Consider the following 20,209-nt stretch of genomic DNA (forward strand, 5'->3'; position numbering starts at 1 on the left):
CCTGTAAATCTTTGTAGAAGCAGAAAGCCTTATCTTTCTCCCATGGAGCGACTGGTGGACTCAAACTGTCTGTCTGTGGTTAGCAGTCCAGTGCTTGTCCCACAGAGCCACCTTGCTCCCTTACACATCCTTGTTGTTAGAGACACACACGCACAAGCACATTGCAGGAATCACAGAAATACAACACATTGAAGCAGTCCGAGGTGAAACTATATAAATAAACCCAACCACATAGCAATGTAGAAAACCGCCACAGAGCTGTCGCCTCTAGTGGATGGAAACAGAAACACTGAGGACGCACATATCACACTGAAGGGTCCAAACACACTCAGGCAGATCCGAGGGGGCCTCCTATGTGACAGTGTGTGTATAGATAGGGTGGTTCACTTGGCAGGGCCCCTGAGTGAGGCATCCCCTCCTTATGTAGCAGGGTGCTTGGAATGGGCTGTGTGTTCTGCAAGAAAGTGGAGCCGGGATCCAAGGAGGATGCAGATCTGGAAAGAGACTTCAAGGGCTATGGGGCTGCAGATCGCTATGGCCCTGACCCAACTCAGGCCAGGTCTTCGCCCTCCTTTGCCCAGATCCCCAGCTACAACTTCTCCCCTCCACCCACCAGCCCTGCCTTTTTCGATGGTGGCACCATCAGGGGCATCTCAGGTAAGTCCAGTAGGCTGGATTGAAAGGGGATAGAGGAGTGCTTTCATGGTGCTAGAGGCAAGCTGCTTGGGCCCTGGGAAAAACTGTGGGAGGGAGTCTGGGGTCTTGTTCTTAGGCGCCTCCAGTATGATGTGGGAGACACAGGCAACCTGAGGAAGTATGTACAGCCAGCCCTGCCCTCAGAAAGTGAAGTCTGAGGAGGGAGACATAGCTGTGTTCTCAGGGGCCTCCAATCTGAGATACAAATGGTAAAGAGAACCCTCTTGCCCTCTAGGGTGCCTTGTCCTAGGTGAAATCTTCCTAGTGGGGAATAGAAGGAGTGAACAACCTGGTGATGATTCCCCAGGGTGGGAGAGACATGTGTTTCCTGAGTCCTTGGGGGCCAGGCTGTGAAGTTCAAATCAGGAACCCACTCAATTCCAAAGGCCTTTAAGAACCAGGACTCTGCAGCAGTGTTGGGGTAGGGGAGCACAGCACATGGTGAGGGAAAAGGACTGCTGGGGGCCCCCTGTCCTGTGCCCTATCCTGCTGAGTAGCTCTGACAATGGCAGGGACTGGGGTGACCTTGTTCATCGCCCTGTATGACTACGAGGCCCGAACAGAAGATGACCTAACCTTCACCAAGGGCGAGAAGTTTCACATCCTGAACAATAGGTAAGTGACCAGGCCACCCAGCTCAGTGCACGACCTAGGCTAGGGGGAAGACCTGGAGAGGAATCCTATCTGGTCCATATTCTTAGAATGCTCCCGGTCTAGTGGGGGAGTCAAACCCATCCCATAATCACAATAACTGGACGACTATTACCATATGAGGAAAGCATAAGGGAGTGTGGTCACAGAGAGGCACCAAACATGGTCACCAGGATAGGGGTGGTCAGAGTAGGTTTCTTGAAGATGCTAATTTCTAAATTCAAATGGGAAAGATGAATAGACATTGAAGGAAGAAGTGAGAAAAGAGAGAGAGACTGAAATGATGGTTTCCAGGAACCACAGTGACTGAATATAGGTGAGTATGAAGTGTGAGGTACAGAAAGGAGAGAGCAGAGGCTGGAGATGGGGGTGGGGGTGGGGGGGTCAGGGTGGCCAGGGCTTTTAAAGCTCTGCTGAGAGTCTGGATTTTATGCAGAAGGAAATGGGAAGCCATGGGAGGTTTTTCAGTGGGGAAGTGACCTAGTTAGTAGTAAACTGTATTCCTGACCCCCAGAGCAGCTGAAGAGCCAGAGGAGGAAGTCAGGAAGCTCAGATGTCCCCAAATATCTCCCTTCAGTAGAGAGAAACCAATAGCTATGGGCAAAATAGAAAACAGCTCCTTGGGGATCCAAGGTGAGGGATTGGCAGGGTCGATTTCTACCAGGTCCTCAGTGTGGCCCTGCCTGGCCCAGGAGAACCTGGGACCACTGAGCACCTTCCTTGCTCTGTGCCTACAGTGAAGGTGACTGGTGGGAGGCTCGGTCCCTCAGCTCCGGACAAACTGGCTACATTCCCAGCAACTATGTGGCTCCTGTGGATTCCATCCAGGCTGAAGAGTAAGTGTAAGGGTCAGGGGAGGAGGGAGGCCAGCCAGTCCTGAGATAAGACACTGGAGTGCAGACTCCAAGGCTATCTCTTGGGCAAGTCACTGCTTCCTTCTGAGCCTCAGTCTCCTTGTTAACAATTTTCTAAGATCACTATGAGCAGTGGAGAAGATAAGGATGATAATAATAATGGATAATACTAGCATTAGCATGTGTTACATTCTGGGCACTATTTAAAGTGCTTTCCATATATGAGCTGAGTTAGTAAATATTATGATGTTTTGCAAAGCGCTAAACAAATACAAGGGGCATTACTTAGAATTAATTCTATTAAGGAGGCAAGGAATTGCCATTAAGGGACATTTTTATGTATGTGAGATACTCCAATAGGTACACTTACCAACTTTTGATATATTTAATTCTCACATGATTGTGGTTGTTAAGTGCCATCGAGTCAGTTCTGACCGACAATGACCATGTATAGGTTTCTGAGGAGCGACTGGTGAGCTTGTTAATTTCCACATTAACACTTTGATATTACTGTTATCCCATTTTACAGATGAGAAAACTGGGGCTCATAAAAGCTCTTTTTTTTTTAGCATCCTCATGTATGCATGCAAACATATATGGGAAGTAAAAAGGACTGGAGACATTTTTCAGGACTTAGATACTGATTTGCTATCTGACTATGAGAAGTGAAGGGAATCAAGGACCATTCTGTCTTCTTAAGGGACTGAGTGGGTCATAGTGCCGTTTGTTATCGTGGAGAACACAAAAACAGATATAGGTTTGAGGTATGAGAGGAAACTTGTTGGGCTAAGGTTCATATGGAAGAGTCTTCTAGCAATCAAATTAGGGTGTGCTTTGTATAAGGGGTGCCCAGACTGTGCCAAGCCATGCCCCTGAATCAGCCCGGAGGTAGGGGTATATTTTCCTAACTGGTGCAAAGACTCTTCACATGCTTATTGTGGTCCTTGCCAGAGGTCTGGGGTGGAAACTTGGATCTCATCAGAGATGATCATTAAAGCTGCGTAGGAGGGTAAAAGGAGCTCTGGTAGCATAGTGGTTACGAGTTGGGCTGCTAATCTCACGGTCGGCAATTTGACACTACCAGCAATTCCGCCGGAGAAAGATGAGGCTTTCTGCTCCAGTAAAGATTTTGTCTCAGAAAACCTATACAGGGTCTCTATGAGTCGGAACCGACTCTACAGCACATAACCACCAACCACCACCACCAGGATGGTAAACAAAGAAGGAGGAGAGTGAGAAAGTAATTGGCTTTAGGACTCAACTGTAGAGAAAGATGCCCTTGGAGAAGGAGGAGGAAAATCAGGTCAGGCTTGAGTCAGAACAGCCAAGATGGAGGGGAAGCTTCAAGAAACAAGAGAAGGAATATGAAAGGCTGCTGGCCATTGGATTTGGCAATTGAGGTGACCTTAGAGAGAGAGACTGCCATGCACAGTCGGAGTGGGGGGGCCACACAAAAGAAAAGGGGAGGGAGTGGGAGGTGAGGAAACAGAGACCCAAGTGTGAAGCACTTTTTCAAGTAAAGGGAAGGTGTGAGATATAGCAGATTGTTGATGGCAAGATAAGGCTTAAAGCAGTTTTCTTTGGAAAGAAAGGAATGTAGGCATCTTTAGACGTTGGGGGTGGGGGATGGGGAGACTGCAGATGGGGCTGCTGAGTGGGGAGATCCCTGAGTAGAGGGAAGAGGGCAGGGTTCATAGTTGGAATCGAGTGAGGCTTTAGCCTAGGGAGAGTGGTGGGAGACAGAGAGGAAAGCAGGGTGATGATGCACAGGATGGACAGTTTCTGTGTCCACATCTTGGGGCCAAGATCACAAAGCTCTGAGAGGTGCACAGTGCAGTACTGTGGTTGAGAGCACAGGCCTTAGAACGGACGGGACGGACGGCTGGGGTTCCTATTCTGGCAGCATAGCTCAAGCGCGGTGTGGCTTTAGGCACATTGCTTAACCACTAGGTATCTCAATTTCCTCATCTGTCTAAAGGAGCACTGCTGCTAACATTCTACTACTCAACAAAAGATTGGCAGTTAGAACCCACAAGCAGCTCTGTGGGAAAAAAGATGTGGCAGTCAGCTTCTGTAGAGCTGTATAGCCTTGGAAACTCTATAGGACAGTTCTACTCTGTCCTATGTTGTTGCGAAGTGCCGTCGAGTCGGTTCTGACTCATAGCAACCCTCTACAGGGTTTCTGAGGAGTGGCTGGTGAGCTTGAACCACCAACTTGCAGTTCAAACCGATCTTGCAGTCCAGCGCATTAACACACAGCACCACTAGGCCTCTACTTTGTCCTATAGGTTCACTATTGAATTAGAATCAACTCCACAGCAATAGGTTTGTTTTTTCTAATGAAGAGCAATAACAGTACCGACCTTAAAGAGCAAGGAACTCTGGTATCATAGTGGTCAGTCGGGCAGCAGTTGGAAATTACCAGCCATTCCACAGAAGAAAGAGGAGGCTTTCTGCTCCTGTAAAGATTTATAGCCTTGGAAACCCTATACAGGGTCACTAAGAGTCCGAAGTGACTCCACAGCACACCACCACCATCACTACCACCTTAAAGAGCACTGTGGGCTAGCCATTGGACTCTTAAACCCAGGGTCTGTGCTTCAAATTCACCAGCTGCTCCATGGAAGAAAGATGTTCCGTAAAGATTTTTTTTTTTTATTATTAAATGTTTTTATTTTGGATTGAGTGAAAGTTTACAGGGCACATCATCAGCTTCACATTCAACCATTCATATGGCTTGTTTCATTACATTGATTATTATCCCCTCCATATATCATCAGTTAACAGTGTTTCTCTCTATCCTCTTTAGCTTTTTTTGGGGGGGTGGGGGGGTGGAACTTGCCTTTTTGGAATTTACAGTCTCGGCTTTTAGGGAAGGTTTTTACATTTGTCTGTGGATATCCAGGGCTCATGTATGAGATTACTAACAAGCATTACTGAATAATCAGATGAGGGACAGTTTGCTATGCCTACTAGGTGGCTAAAGTCTGATCCTCAGAGCCTATGGTTTGGACGGTCAACAACGCTTGGGCCCACAGGGTCTTGACCTCCTGATCCGTAAAGATTTATAGTCTGGGATACCCTATATGGTCACTATGAGGTTTTGGTTTTTTTTTGTAGTTTTAAGTCATTACAGTATTATTATGAAAATCAAATGAATAAACACATGTATTAGAGAAAAACATTACTCAAAGTGTGGCGCTATGGGTTAATGTGCCAGACTGCAAAGCTGTTTGAACTGCAAGATTGGCGGTTCAAGCTTACCAGCTGCTCCTCAGAAACCCTATACAGGGTCGCTATGGGTCGGAATTGACTTGACGACACTTAACAACAACTATTATATTGTTGGTAAGTGCCATCTAGTCAGTTCAAACTCATAGTGACCCTAGTCACAGCAGAATGAAACCCTACGCAGTCCTGTGCCATCCTCACAATTGTTGCTACGCTTGAGCCCATTGCTGCTGCTACTGGGCCAATTCATCTCATTGGTGGTCTTCCTCTTTCTTGTTGATCCTTCACTTTATGTCATATGATGTCCTTCTCCTGGGACTGGTCCCTCTTGATAAAATGTCTAAAGTATGAAAGAAGAAGTCTCGACATACTGGTTTCTAATGGAGCATTCTGGCTATACTTCTTCCAAGACAGATTTGTTTGTTCTTCTGGTAGTCCATGCTACTTTCAATATTCTTCTCCAACACCGTAACTCAAATGCATCAGTTCTTTTACAATCTTCCTTAATTCACTGTTCAACTTTTACGTGCATACGACACTATTGAAAATACCATGGCTTGGGTGAGGCACATCTTGGTCCTCAAACTGATCAATTCAAACTGATATTTTGCTCTTGAACACTGTACAGAGGTCTTGTGCAGCAGATTTGCTAGTGCAATATGTTGTTTGATTTCTTGACTGCTGCTTCCATGAGTTTTGATAGTGGGTTCAAGCAAAATGAAGTCTTGGACAATTTCAATCTTCTCTCCATTTATCATGATGTTATTTATTGGTTCAATTGTGAGGATTTTTGTTTTCTTTACGTTGAGGTGCAATCCATACAGAAAGCTGTGGTCTGTGGTCTTTGATCTTTATCAGTATTATGTCCTCTTTGCTTTCAACAAGTAAGGTTGTATCATCTGTATATCTCAGGTTGTTAATGAGTCTTCCTCCAACTCTAAAGCCATGTTCTTCATATAACCCAGCTTCTTGGATTATTTGCTCAGCATACAGACTGAATAAATACGGTGACAGAATACAACCCTGGCACACATCTTTTCTGATTTTAAACTATTCAGTGTCCACTTGTTCTGTTCAAACAACTGCCTCTTGGTCTATGTACAGGTTACTTACAAGCACAATTGAATGTTTGGGAATACTCATTCTGCACAATGTTATCCATAACTTGTCATGATCCACATAGTCGAAAGCCTTTGCTTAGTCAATAAAGCACAGGCAAACATCTTTTTAGGAGCTCTGGTAGCATAGTGGTTACAAATTGGGCTGCTAACCTCAGGGTCGTCAGTTCAAAACTACCGGTTCTTCTGCAGGAGAAAGATGAGGCTTAATGCTCTTGTAAAGAGTTACAGCCTCAGAAACCCTGTACAGGGTCGCTATGAGTTAGAACTGACTCCGTGGCACATAACCACCACCGAACATCTTTTTGGTATTCTTTACTTTCAGCCAAGATCCATTTGACATCAGCAGTGATAACCCTTGTTCCATGTCATCTGAAAGCAGCTTGAACCTCTGGAAGTTCCCTGTTAATGTACTGTTGCAGTTGTTTTTTTAATTATCTTTAGCAAATTTACTTGTATGTGACATTACTAATCTTGTTCAATGATTTCTGCATTCCACTGGGTCACCTCTCTTTGGAATGGACGCACATATGGATCTCTTCCAATCAGTTGGCCAGGTAACTATCTTATAAATTTCTTGCATAGATGGTTGAGTGCCTTTAGTGCTGTATCAACTTGTTAAAGATTTCAATTTGTATTCCATCGGTTCCTGGAGTATTGTTCTTTGCCAATACCTTCAGTGTAGCTTGGATTTCTTCATTCAGTATCATAGGCTTTTGATCTTATGCTACCTCTTGAAATGGTGGAGATGGACCATTTCTTTTTGGTACAGAGACTCTGTGTATTCCTTGCATCTTCTTTTAATGTTTTCTGGATCCTTCAATATTTTGCCCATGTTGTTGTTGGTAGGTGCCATTGAGTCAATACTGACTCATAACAACCCTATGTACAACAGAACAAAACATTGCCCAGTCCTGGGCCAACCTCACAATTGTTGCCATGCTTGAGCCCATTGATGTTGCCACTTTGCCAATCCATCTCGCTGGGGGTCTTCCTCTTCTTCTCTCACCCTCCACCTTACCAAACATGAGATTCTTCTCCAGCGACTGCTCCCTCCTGACAATATGTCCAAAGTATGAGAGACGAAGTTTGGCCATCCTGGCCTCCAAGGAGCACTCTGGCTGCACTTCTTCCAACAGAGATCTGTTGGTTCTTTTGGCAGCCCATGGCACTTTCAATATTCTCCTCCAATACCGTAACTCAAAAGCATCAATTCTTCTATGGTCTTCCTTGTTCACTTTCCAGCTTTCGCATGCATATGTGGTTATTGAAAATACTATGGCTTGGGTCAAGCGCACCTTAGTCCTCAAGCTGACATCTTTACTTTTCAACACTTTAAAAAGTCTTGTGCAGCAGATATGCCCAGTGCAATACGTCATTTGATTTCTTGACTGCTGCTTCCATGAGTGTTGATAGTTGATCCAAGAAAAATGAAGTCCTTGATAACTTCAATCTTTTCTCCATTAATAAGAATGTTGTTTATTGGTCCTGTGGTGAGGATTTTTGTTTTCTTGACATTGAGATGCAAACCATACCAAAGGTTGTGCTCTTTGATCTTCATCAGTAAATATTTTAAGTCCTCTTCACTTTCTGCAAGCAAGGTTGTATCATCTGCAGATCGCAGGTTGTTAGAGCCTTCCTCCAATCCTGATGCCATGTTTTTCTTCATAGAACCCAGCTTCTCGGATTATTTGCTCATCATACAAGTTGAATAAGTATGGTGAAAGGATACAACCCTGTTGCACACTTTTTTTAATTTTAAACCATTCAGTGTTGCCATGTTCTGTTCAAAACAACTGCCTCTTGGTCCATGTACAGATTCCTCATGAGCCCAATTAAGTGTTCAGGAATATTCCTACTTCACAATGTGTTGTCCATAGCTTGTCATGATCCGCACAATCAAAAGCCTTTGCGTAGTCAATAAAGCACAGATAAACATCTTTCTGGTAGGTATTCTCTGCTTTTAGCCAAAATCCATCGGACATCAGCAATGATATCCCTTGTTCCACATCCTCTTCTGAATCCAGCTTGAACCTCTGGAAGTTCTCTATCAATGTATGCTTGCAGCCTTTTCTGTATTACCTTTAGTAAAACTTTACTCGCATGGGATATCAAAGATGTCCGATGTTGTCTGCATTCTGTTGGGTCACCTCTCTTTGGAATGGGCACAAATATGGATCTCTTCCAATCAGTCAGCCAGGTAGTTTGTCTTCCAAATTTCTTGACATAGATGCGTGAGTGCCTCCTGTGCCACCTCACTTTCTTGAAAGATTTCAATTTTTATTCCATCAATTCCTGGTGCCTTGTTCTTTGCCAATTCCTTTAATGCACCTTGGACTTCTTCCTTCAATATCATTGGCTCTTGATCATATGCTACCTCTTGAACATCAATCATTTCCTTTTGGTACAGTGACTCTGTGTATTCCTTTTATCTTCTTTTTTTTTTTTTTAGCTGTTTTATTGTGAATTATGTGATAGTGTACATGGAAGAACATTAGCTTTACATTCATCCTATCATATATTGTTACACTGCCATGGTTACAATTCCCTCCATGCATGATCAACCAACCAAAGGGTACACCCCGCAAGCCTGTCCCCTGGCCATTAGCACACAGCCCCTCTCCCTCTCTGGGTCTAGAGTTCCCAGCCGCTCCATCTCTCCATGTCATCGTCTTTGCCTCCATCTCTGGCATCACTGTTTCCTTCCATCTTCTTTTGATGCTCTCTGCATCATTCAATAATTTGCCCAGAGAATCCTTCAGTAATGAAAGTTGAGGCTTAAATTTTTTCTTCAGTCCCCCAGCATGAGAAATGCTGAGTGTGCTTTTTGGTTTTCTGACTCCAGATCTTGGCACATTTTGTTGTAATATTTGGCTTCATCTTCTTGAGCTGACCTTTGAAATTTTCTGTTCAGCTCTTGTACCTCCTCATTTCTTCCATTTGCTTTAGCATCTCTATGCTGGAGAGAAAGTTTCAGTGTCTCTTCTGACATCCATTTTGACCTTTTCCTTCTTTCTTGTCTTCTTAATGACTTTTTGCTTTCTACATGTATGGTGTTTTTGATGTCATCCCACAATTCTTCTGGTCTTTGGTCTTTAGAATGTATCAAATCTGTTCTTCAAATGATCTCTAAATTCAGGTGGGAAATATTCAAGGTCATATTTTGGTTCTCATGGTCTTGCTTTCATTTTCTTCAGCTTCAGTTTGAATTTGCATATGAGCAATTGTTGTTCTGTTCCACTATCTACCCCTGGCCTTGTTTTGACTGATGATATAGAGCTTTTCCATCATCTCTTTCTGCAGATATAGTCAATTTGATTTCCGTGTATTCCATCTGGTGAGGTCCATGTGTATAGTCATCTCTTATGCTGACTAAAGAAGGTATTTGAAGTGAACAAATCATTGATTTTGCAGAATTCTATCGTGTGATCTCCAGCATCATTTCTATCACCAAGGCCATATTTTCCTACTTCTGCTCCTTCCTCTTTGTTCCCAAGCTTTGCATTCCAATCACCAGTAATAATCAATACATCTTGATTTTGCATATTTGATCAATTTCAGATTGAAGAAGTTGGTAGAATTCTTCTATTTCATCCTTACTGGCTTTAGTGGTTGGTGTGTTGTTGTTGTTGTTGTCAGGTGCCATAAAGTCGGAACCGACTCATAGCGACCCCATGCACAGCAGAATGAAACAATATCCTATCCTGAGCCAACCTCACTACCGCTGCCACACTTGAGTCCATCAATGATGGTTGGTGTGTAAATTTGAATAATAGTGGTATTAACTGGTCTTCCCTATGTTGTTGCTCTTGTGAAGTGCCAATAATGATCAATACATCTGGATTGCATGTTTGACCGATTTCACATTGAAGAAGTTAGTAGAATTCTTCTATTTCATCCTCACTGGCTTTAGTCATTGGTGCATAAATTTGAATAATAATGGCATTAACTGGGCTTCCCTGTAGGCACATGGATATTATCCTATCACAGACAGCATTGTACCTCATGACTGATCTGGATATGTTCTTTTTGACAATGAATGCAACACCATTCCTCTTCAATTTGTCATTCCCGGCCTAGTAATCCCTAGTAATCCATGTCAATCTTGGCATAGTAATCACTAATGCCTAAAATATCGATGTTTATGCATTCCATTTCATTTTTGACAATTCCCAATTTTCTTAGATTCATACTTTGTACATTCCAAGTTCCGATTATTAATGGATGTTTACAGCTCTTTCTTTTCATTTTGAGTTGTGCCCTATGAGCAAATGAAGGTCCCCACAGGTTTTACTCCCACAGGCTTTACTCCATTCCCGTCATCGCGGTCAACTCTACTTTGAGGAGGCAGCTCCTCCCCAGTCACATTTTGAGTGCCTTCTAACCTGAGGGGCTCATTTTCTGGCACTATATATGACGGTGGTTCTCTGCTATTCATAAGGTTTTCAGCGACTAAATATTCGGAAGCAGATCATCGCTCCTTCTTCCTAGTCTGCCTTCATCTGGAAGCTCATCTGTAACCTGTCCACCATGGGTGACCCTGCTGGTATTTAAAGTACCAATGGCATAGCTTCCAGAATCACAGTAACTCACAATCCACCATAGTACAACAAACTGACAGACAAGTTTTTTTTTCTTTGCCGATAGACTCTTTCAATATTGTAAGTCAAGGCTTGAATTTTTTCTTCAGTTCTTTCACTGGTTTTAGTGGTTGGTACGTAATTTAAAATTTAAATGGTGGTATTAATTGTTATATAAAATTTTGTTATATTAGTTATTAAACAAGTAGCTAATATGGTATGGGTGCAGGCCGGATTAGTGGCTTTAAAAAGATCTTGGTTTTGTCTACACAGCCCTTCAACTGTTTCCTGCTTTCACACTCTGCTTGCCCTTTTTGATACTCTACTTCCAAAATGCCTCTCCTGCTCCCCAAACTGTGTAGTACTCTAGGTGTGGATTATCCATCCCAGAATTCACCGAGATTGCTTGCTACCTCCTGATTTGGAAACAGTGTTCCTTTAAATTCAGCCCAAGATCATCATGGTTCACTTTCCTGATCAAATGACATCTGAGTTGTGTATGGTACCTATGGTCACTTCAACTCCCCACCCACTTGCACAGTTAGTTTAGAACTTCATTCTTCAATACAACCCCAGAAAGAATTCCCAAAGAAAGCAGGAGTGGCTGAGGCCTCAGGCTGAAGCTGAGACTTAGTGCTACATCCAAAATAAAGACAGTGGAGACGAGCAGCAATCCAAGTCAAGCAATAGCAGACACAGGAGGAGAAGCAGGAAAGAGTGTTGCTGAAGGCCAGAGAGGACTGTGGGAGTAGAGGCAAGGCTCTGAATGATTGCCTGGGGTGGTGGGGAAAACCACTAGAGTATACTGCAGAGGATTTCAGGTAGAGTTCATCAACCTGCCTTGTGGGTAAGTCACTTCCTCTCTCTGAGCCTCAAATTACTCATCTATAAAATGTGTGTATAGAGGTGCTAATGAGAGATGGACTAAGGAACTGATGTCATCCTGATAAAATCATTGTGTTATTGTTGTTAAGTGCTATCAAGTCGGTATCAACTCATAGCGACCTTATGCACACAAAAATAAAACACTGCCCGGTCCTGCGCCAACCTCACAATTATTGCTACATTTGAGCCCATTGTTGCTGCCACTGTGCCAATCCATCTCATTGGGGGTCTTCCTCTTTTTAATGGCCCTCTACTTTACTTAGCATGATGTCCCTCTGTAGGGACTGGTTCCTCTTGATAACATGTCTAAAGTTTTAGAGATGAAGTCTGGCCATCCTGGCTTCTAAGGAGCATTCTGGCTGTGCTTCTTCCAACAAGGATTTGATTGTTCTTTTGGCAGTCCATGGTACTTTTCATATTTTCCTCTAACACCATAACTCAAATGCATCAATTCTTCAGCAGTCTTTATTCATTGCCCTAAGTTCACATGCATATATAAGGTCATTGTTGTTAAGTGCTTTGGAGTCCGTTCCAGCTCATAGTGACCCTTGTATAGGGTTTCTGAGGAGCAGCTGGTGAATTTGAACTGCTGACCTTGCAGTTCAAACTGACCTTGCAGTCTAGTGCATTATCTCACTGTGCCACACCAGGGCACCATGGTAAGGTTATTGTTGTTGTTAAGTGCCATCAAGACAGTTCTGACTCATAGAGACCGGGTATAGGGTTTCCAAGGAGCAGCTAGTGGGTTTGAACTTCCAACCTTGTGATTCAAACTGACCTTGTGATCTAGTGCTTATCCTACAGTGCCACACCAGGACTCCATGGTAAGGTCATTAAAGACTTTCTATTTCAGTACAAGAGAAACCCAGAGAGTAGTGAGGAGAAACCTAACCTTTATGATGAGCACCTCGTGGCACAGTGGGTTATTCAAGCCCACCAGCCTCTACGTGGGAGAAAGATAAGACTGTCTGCATCCATAACGATTTATAGCATCAGAAACATTAGGGAGAATGATTACTCTGTTCAGTAGTGGCGCTGTGAGTTGAAATTGATTTGATGGCAATGGTTTACTGTGTGTTGGGCATTTGAACAACATTCCCTATCTCTGGGAGTCCTGCTAAGGTGCTGTGGGATAAGCTCTGGGCTGATAACCACAAGCAGTTCAAACCCACCAACTGCTCCTTGGAAACCCTATACAGGGTCACTGTAAGTCAGAATTGGCTCGATGGCACTGTTACAACAACAATGCCATCTCTGTGAGCCTCGTGACCAATCTTTGAGGTCAACCTGTGAGACACGCATGTGAACCCCATTTTACAGTTAAGGAAATTGAGGCTTAGCTTGTGAAGTGACTTCACCCAGCGAAAACTCAGTTGGAGTTTGAACAGGGTGCACCTAATTCTTGCCTTCCCATTCCCAACAGGTGGTACTTTGGAAAGATTGGAAGAAAGGATGCAGAGAGACAACTGCTGTCTCCAGAGAACCCACGGGGGGCCTTTCTCATTCGAGAGAGCGAGACCACCAAAGGTGAGAGAGGCATCACAGGGGGTGGGGGTGTGTGTGAAGGGGTGATTAGGAGTCCCAGTGTAATAGGAGGCCAGTTGGGGGAGTCCTGGTGTAGTACTGTAGGATCAGCACTGACTGGACTGCTAACCCCAAGGTTGCTGTTAAGTGCCTTAGAGTCAGTTTCTACTCATAGCAACCCTGTAAAAGGTTTCCGAGGTGCAGCTGATGAATTTGAACCACTGACCTTGCAGTTCAAGACAACCTTGGGTGTAGTGTATTATCCCACAGTACCACCAGGACTCCATTGGACCAAGACTTGTTGTTGTTAAGTGCCATCTAATTGGTTCCAACTCATAGTGACCCTGTATAGGGTTTCCAAGGAGTGTTGAGCTTGAACCACTGACCTTGCGGTTCAAACGGACTTTGCTGTCCAGTGCGTTAACCCACAGCACCACACCAGGCCAAGACTAGGACTGAGTTAAAGGGCTGAGACTGGTTAGCCAACTTAATCTCCAGCCTTTGGAGTTTGCCCCATTCCCAGATTGGTGGGGGGTGGGGTGGGGTGGGAGTGAATCAGGCCCCAAAGTGCCCTTCCCCCACAGGTGCCTACTCCTTGTCCATCAGAGATTGGGACCAGACCAAAGGCGATCATGTAAAGCATTACAAGATCCGCAAGCTGGACACCGGCGGTTACTACATCACCACAAGAGCCCAGTTCGACTCCGTGCAGAAGCTGGTGGAGCACTATATGGGTGAGGTCTGGCCCTTTGGGGAGGGCAGGCAGGGGCTTCAGACCCCTGCACCAGTCTGCAAATGTGTGGTCCAGATGGGGATTCTGAGACCCAGAGAAGGCCAGGTTTAGGACTAGGATCCCGTGCCCAGGTTCCAATCCAGGGTCCTGATCTGTGGAATTTACAAGGAAACAGAAGTATCCATGGCTAAGTAGTGCCTCATAACCTCTGAGTGAGGAGGCCTGGATCTATTGAAACATTCATGAGTGTTTGTGCTTGCTGCAGGTGCAACTCGGAAATGGCCCCTTAAGTAGCTCACAGTCTGGTGAGAGCAAAAGATAACATAACTGACAATAATAAAAATAAAAATCCATACTTTGTTGTTTCTATGTGTCAGGTACTGTTCTAAACTCATTGCAGGTAATGATTTCATCCTTATAGCAACATCTAAGGCAAGAGAGGCAAAGCAGTTTATCCAAGATGCCCAGAACTTACATTGAGAAGTCAGTAATAATGCTGTGCTAAAGCAGAGAAGAAGGAAGCCTGGTAGTGTAGTGGGTTACGAGTTAGACTGCTAACCTCAGTGTCAGCAGTTGGAATCTGAAAGATGAGGCTTTCTGTTCCCATAAAGATTTACAGCCTCAGAAACCTTATACAGTGTTGCTATGGGGCAGAACCGACTTCACAGCACAAAATCACCAAAGCAGAGAAGGGGGCCACCAGAGCCCAAGTAGAAAGAACTTCCTAGAGGCAAGCAAAGATGATTCTCTGGGCAGTGCTGCAAGCCAGCCAGGACCAGACCATGTCATCTTTGAATGCCCCACTAAGGCCCCAGGACAGGCAAGGAGCCATCATCCCAGGATCCTGAGCACGTGGTGACAGAGGGTGGTCTGCAGTTTGCTGCTAGGGGGAGCTTGTATGGTAGAGGCAAGGCAGGATGAGGGTCCATTAGGAGGCTGTGGCTCTCCTAATGTCCAGGTGAGAGGTGAGACTGCCTGACAAACGCAGAGCAGTTGAATGAGGAGAAATAATTCCAAAGTTGGATTGTTGTTAAGTGCTGTTGAGTCAGTTCTGACTCATAGTGACCCTGCATAAGGTTTCTGAGGAATGGTTGATGAGCTTGAATTGCCAGCCTTGAAATTCCAACCAACTTTGTAGTCTAGTGCATTAACCCATGGTACCCTACCAGGATAGGAGGCAGATTAGGCCTGCCTTGCTAGAGGATTTGCTAATTGTTAAGGAGATGGTAGGAATCAGTGTGCAGGTTTTTGCCTTGATTAGTCAGGTCAAAGATTAAGTCCCTGGAAGGGGAAGAGTCTTATGTCCACACCTTAGCCTGGAATCACCAACCTCATTTCCATCTTTCAGAATCCTACCTTGTCCTTCAAGGTCCAACTAGGTAGACCCTCAATCCTTACAGGGACCATCTCTCCCTCTTGGAGTCACTCCCTCCCTGGGTATCAGCTAACATGTTCACTAATTTTGTGGTCAGGGAGTAGGTTGACACTTGGTCTATGGGATCATCTGTGGTCCAGTTCCTCATCTTGGGGTCTGGCCCAGGGCTGGGGAGTCATAAGTAGTGTATGGAGATCCTGGCTGGTCTGTGACCTTCATCCTTCCCCCCAGAGGTGAACGACGGGCTGTGCCACCTGCTTACGACAGCCTGCACCACCATGAAGCCTCAGACACTGGGCTTGGCCAAGGACGCCTGGGAGATCAGCCGCGACTCCATCACTCTGGAGCGCCGGCTGGGTACCGGCTGCTTCGGGGACGTGTGGCTGGGTACGGATGTGGGATGTGGGGGTTCAGGGGCTGGGATTAGGGCAGGCGGGCAGGGGTTCCTAACGCGCTGACGACAACGCCTGGCAGGCACGTGGAACGGTATCACCAAGGTGGCGGTGAAGACACTGAAGACGGGCACCATGTCCCCGAAGGCCTTCTTGGAGGAGGCACAGATCATGAAGTTGTTGCGACACGACAAGCTGGTGCAGCTGTACGCGGTGGTGTCGGAGGAACCCATCTACATTGTGACTGAGTTCATGTGCTATGGTGAGGAGCGGGGCCAGGGGACGTCGTCTAGGAAGGATGAGACGTGGGAGCAAGATCTTTGTGGGTATGGGGGGATGAGGGACCACGCGGGAGCCCATCAGCGGCGCTTGACCGAGTCAGACAAAATAAGCGTTGACGTGGAGGCGGAGCCAAGTGAGGAAACGCGGCACCTGGTTGGGGGCGGAGCCCAGACAGGGCAGCGAAAGCCGGATCAGAGTACTGGAGGGAAGTAGGGCAGGGTTTGAATCTGCCTTGGCCAGAAACACCGAGGAGCAGAAGAGACGGAAAAGTCCGGTGAGGTCAGGTTGTCTAGGAGCGGATCCTAGGCGAGATCTGTGAAGGGATAAAGCGGGAGCTTGAGTTGGGAGTATTTTAGGCAAGAGAGCAGGGGGCAGGGCGAGGGTAGAGGAGGAGGGGTGGGTTGGAGCCAAACGAGAGATTGGCCTGGATCTGGAAGCCGGATCCTGTTGCTGATTTTCTTGGTTCCTCTTCCCAGGTAGTTTGCTGGAATTTCTCAAAGACCAGGATGGCCAGGATTTGAGGCTGCCTCAACTGGTGGACATGGCAGCCCAGGTAAATGGGGACAGCAGCCTTTATCTCTCAAAAACCAAACCCTTTGCCGTGGAGTAGATAACTACTCACTGATAGTGGTGATGGTGGTAGTAGAGTGCTGTGGAGTCGATTCCGACTCACAGTGACCCTGTATAGGGTTTCCGAGGCTGTAAATCTTTATGGGAGCAGAAAGCCTCATCTTTCTCCTGCGGAACCGCTGGTAGTTTCGAACTGCTGAACTTGAGATTAGCAGCCCGACTCGTAGCCACTCTGCTACCTAACCCTATTATAGGACAAAGTAGAACTGTCTCTTAAGATTCCCTAGGCTGTAAATCGTTATGGTCTGCCACGTTTTCCCCTGATAATTGCTGGTGTGTTTGAACCACCCAACTTTAGGCTAACAGCCAAGCACTTAACCACTGTGTCACCAGGGCCCCTGTTTTTTCCAAAGCCCATTCCTATTGTTGTTTTTGTGAAGTGCCATCGAGTTGATTCTAACCCATAGCGACCCTGTATAGGGTTTCCGAGGAGCAGCTGGTGAGCTTGAACCACTGACCTTGCAGTTCAAACAGCTTTGTAGTCTGGCGCATTAACCCACAGCGCCACACCAGGAGGAGTCCATTCCTATTAACTTTACACAAATGCCTGTGTCCGCAAAACATCTAGCATCCCCCTGGAAATGCAGATCTTCCCACTGAACTAGCTGTGAGATCTGAGTCTCTCTCAACCTAAGTCTCTCCATCTGGAAAATGGATTTTTCAAATGGTCCCTGAAGGCCCTCTAGCGCACACAGGTCTACATGGGTTTCCCAATCTGTGTTGAAAGAAGTATGATCAGAATGCTTCTTAGGAGCCAAGATGACCAAACTTCATCTCTCATACTTCAGACATATTTTCAGGAGGGACCAGTTATTGCAGAAGGACATCATGCTTGGTTAAAGTGGAGGGTCAGTGAAAAATAGGGAGGCCCCCAAGAAGATAGATTGGCACAGTGGCAGTTGTAGTGGGCTCAGGCATAGCAGCCTGTGAGGATGATGCAGGGCCGGGCAGTGTTTTCGTTCTGTTGTACATAAAGTTGGTATGGGTTGGAACTTACTCACTGGCACCTAACAACAACATGCCTTGGCTCCTCAGATAGCAGAGGGCATGGCCTACATGGAGCGAATGAACTACATCCACCGTGACCTGAGGGCAGCCAATATCCTGGTCGGGGAGCGGCTGGTGTGCAAGATCGCAGACTTTGGTCTGGCCCGCCTCATTGAGGATGATGAGTACAACCCCCAGCAAGGTGCTTTGCCTCACCCCACTTCCTGAGAGCTTGCCAGGGCACCCAGGGTCTAACATGAGGTCCCACATACTCAGGAACCCTCTCCCACCCCCAAACCACCTAGGACACCCTCATCTTGATGTTGTAGCACAAGAGGCAAGTCTGAGTTCAAATAAGCAAGTCTCTTCATTACCGTGAGCTGCCTTTTGTCAGTTTCTCATATGTAAAATTAACATATTCAGATGACAGTAAGTCAACAGATATTTATTCTAAGCACCTACTATGTGCCAGGCACTGCTGTAATGCTTCAGTAAGAAGCTGCAGAACCCAATACTTAGGAGCACAGATTCTGTAACCAGATGCCTGGGTATGAATCCCAGTCACTTACTAGCTGTGTGTTCCAGGCAAGTTACTTAAGTAACTTAAGTAACAGTGCTTCCTTTTATCCATCCCTAAAATAAAGATAACAATAGTACCTACTACATAAAGGTTTGGTGAGAGTTAAATAAGTTCTTGCCTGTAAAGCACTTAAAACAGTGCTTGGCATGTAGTAAAGGTTATACAGGTATCAAAACCACTGGCTTCAAGTCAATTCCAACTCAGAGTGCCCCTTATACAGGGTTTCTAAGACTGTAAATCACTATGGGAGTAGATAGCCTCTTCTTTCTCCTGTAGAGTGGCTGGTGGATTTGAACCATGTACTCTTTAGTTAGCAGCCCAGTGCCTAACCCGCAGTGCCACTAGGGTTCGTTAGTACTGGTATTAGCTGTTGTTATTATTATAAGAATCATTACAATGTTTATAAAGTGCCTAGCACTAGGCTAGACACATGGTAGGTGCTGGCTAGGACCTTTCTGCCCTGCCCAGGGATCCCAAGATCCCCAGTCCTAAAGATTCTATTTTTTAAATCCAGCTTTTCCCAGGGATTTCCTCACTGACTTTCCCTTCACTTCCAACCTCTCCAGGAGCCAAGTTCCCCATCAAGTGGACCGCCCCAGAGGCTGCCCTCTATGGCAGATTCACCATCAAGTCAGACGTGTGGTCCTTTGGGATCCTGCTCACTGAGCTCATCACCAAGGGCCGAGTACCCTACCCAGGTTTGCTGGTGGGGGGGAGATGGACTCAGGGAAAGGCTTCCTCTTTGCTGTTCCTTTGTGGGGACTAAGCCCCATGACTAATGTAGTCTTACCCTGCAGGTATGAATAACCGGGAAGTATTGGAGCAAGTGGAGCACGGCTACCACATGTCGTGTCCCCCAGGCTGTCCAGTGTCCCTGTATGAAGCCATGCAGCAGACCTGGCGCCTGGACCCAGAGGAGAGGCCTACCTTCGAGTACCTGCAGTCTTTCCTGGAGGACTACTTCACCTCCACAGAACCCCAGTACCAGCCTGGCGATCAGCCATAGTCTACTTGGGCATCAGCCACCTTTCTGGGGGGTGCTCATCAGTCCTTGTCAATCCCCAGGACTCTGGTCCCCAAAGCCTTTAGGCTTAGAATCCTACAGAGAGAGTCCTAGCATATCAGAGCCAATAGGACACACTCTCACCATCTAGGGCAACCTGCTCATTTTTACAGATGGGCCTAATCAAGGCTCAGAACTTATCCCTCACCCACGCTGGCTCCAAACACCGTTTCTCCCCTTTGCCACTTAGGCCCCTTCAGACCTTGAGTCTCTCCTCCACCCCTAAAATGTTCAGGCCCTGTCTAGTTATTTATAAAGCTATGAATATCCTTTTCCTCCTTTACTACCTCTCCCTGCTTTCCTAGCCTAGTGTCATATTCCTTTAGCCCAAGTCCCCAGAATTTGTCTCCTTGTCTCAATCCTCTTGTATCTGTCAATTATAAAGACGGAAAGTTTCTGTTGGGCCCTTTTCTACTGGGTGAAGCCATGGCTGGGGTGCTAACCTGGAACTGAGGGAGAGAGCTAGAGGTTCATTCCCTTCTGATCATGTGTGTGTGTGTGTGTGTTGGTTTTTCTAAATAAGGAAAATGACGATATGAATCCTTAAACCATGTAATTCTCCTGAACCTGCCTTTTGGGGGGATAGTGGCCAGTGAGAGGTGAGTGGGGATGGTTTGACTGTTGGAAC

The 20,209-nt window shown here is 45.8% G+C and overlaps 1 protein-coding gene across 1 annotated transcript; it reads left to right on the plus strand.

The window, feature by feature from the left end:
* Positions 1–1,201: 1,201 nt before the first annotated feature.
* Positions 1,202–19,524, plus strand: FGR (feline Gardner-Rasheed sarcoma viral oncogene homolog). Its single transcript, XM_006862377.1, has 10 exons — positions 1,202–1,311; positions 2,085–2,183; positions 13,439–13,542; positions 14,124–14,273; positions 15,879–16,034; positions 16,122–16,301; positions 16,798–16,874; positions 17,987–18,140; positions 19,085–19,216; positions 19,316–19,524. Exons 1-10 carry the CDS (start codon positions 1,202–1,204, stop codon positions 19,522–19,524), a joined length of 1,371 nt encoding a protein of 456 aa, XP_006862439.1.
* The last annotated feature ends 685 nt before the right edge of the window (positions 19,525–20,209 follow it).

This window comes from Chrysochloris asiatica, unplaced genomic scaffold, assembly GCF_000296735.1.
Source record: "Chrysochloris asiatica unplaced genomic scaffold, ChrAsi1.0 scaffold00047, whole genome shotgun sequence".
In the NCBI taxonomy this organism is placed as follows: Eukaryota; Metazoa; Chordata; class Mammalia; order Afrosoricida; family Chrysochloridae; genus Chrysochloris; species Chrysochloris asiatica.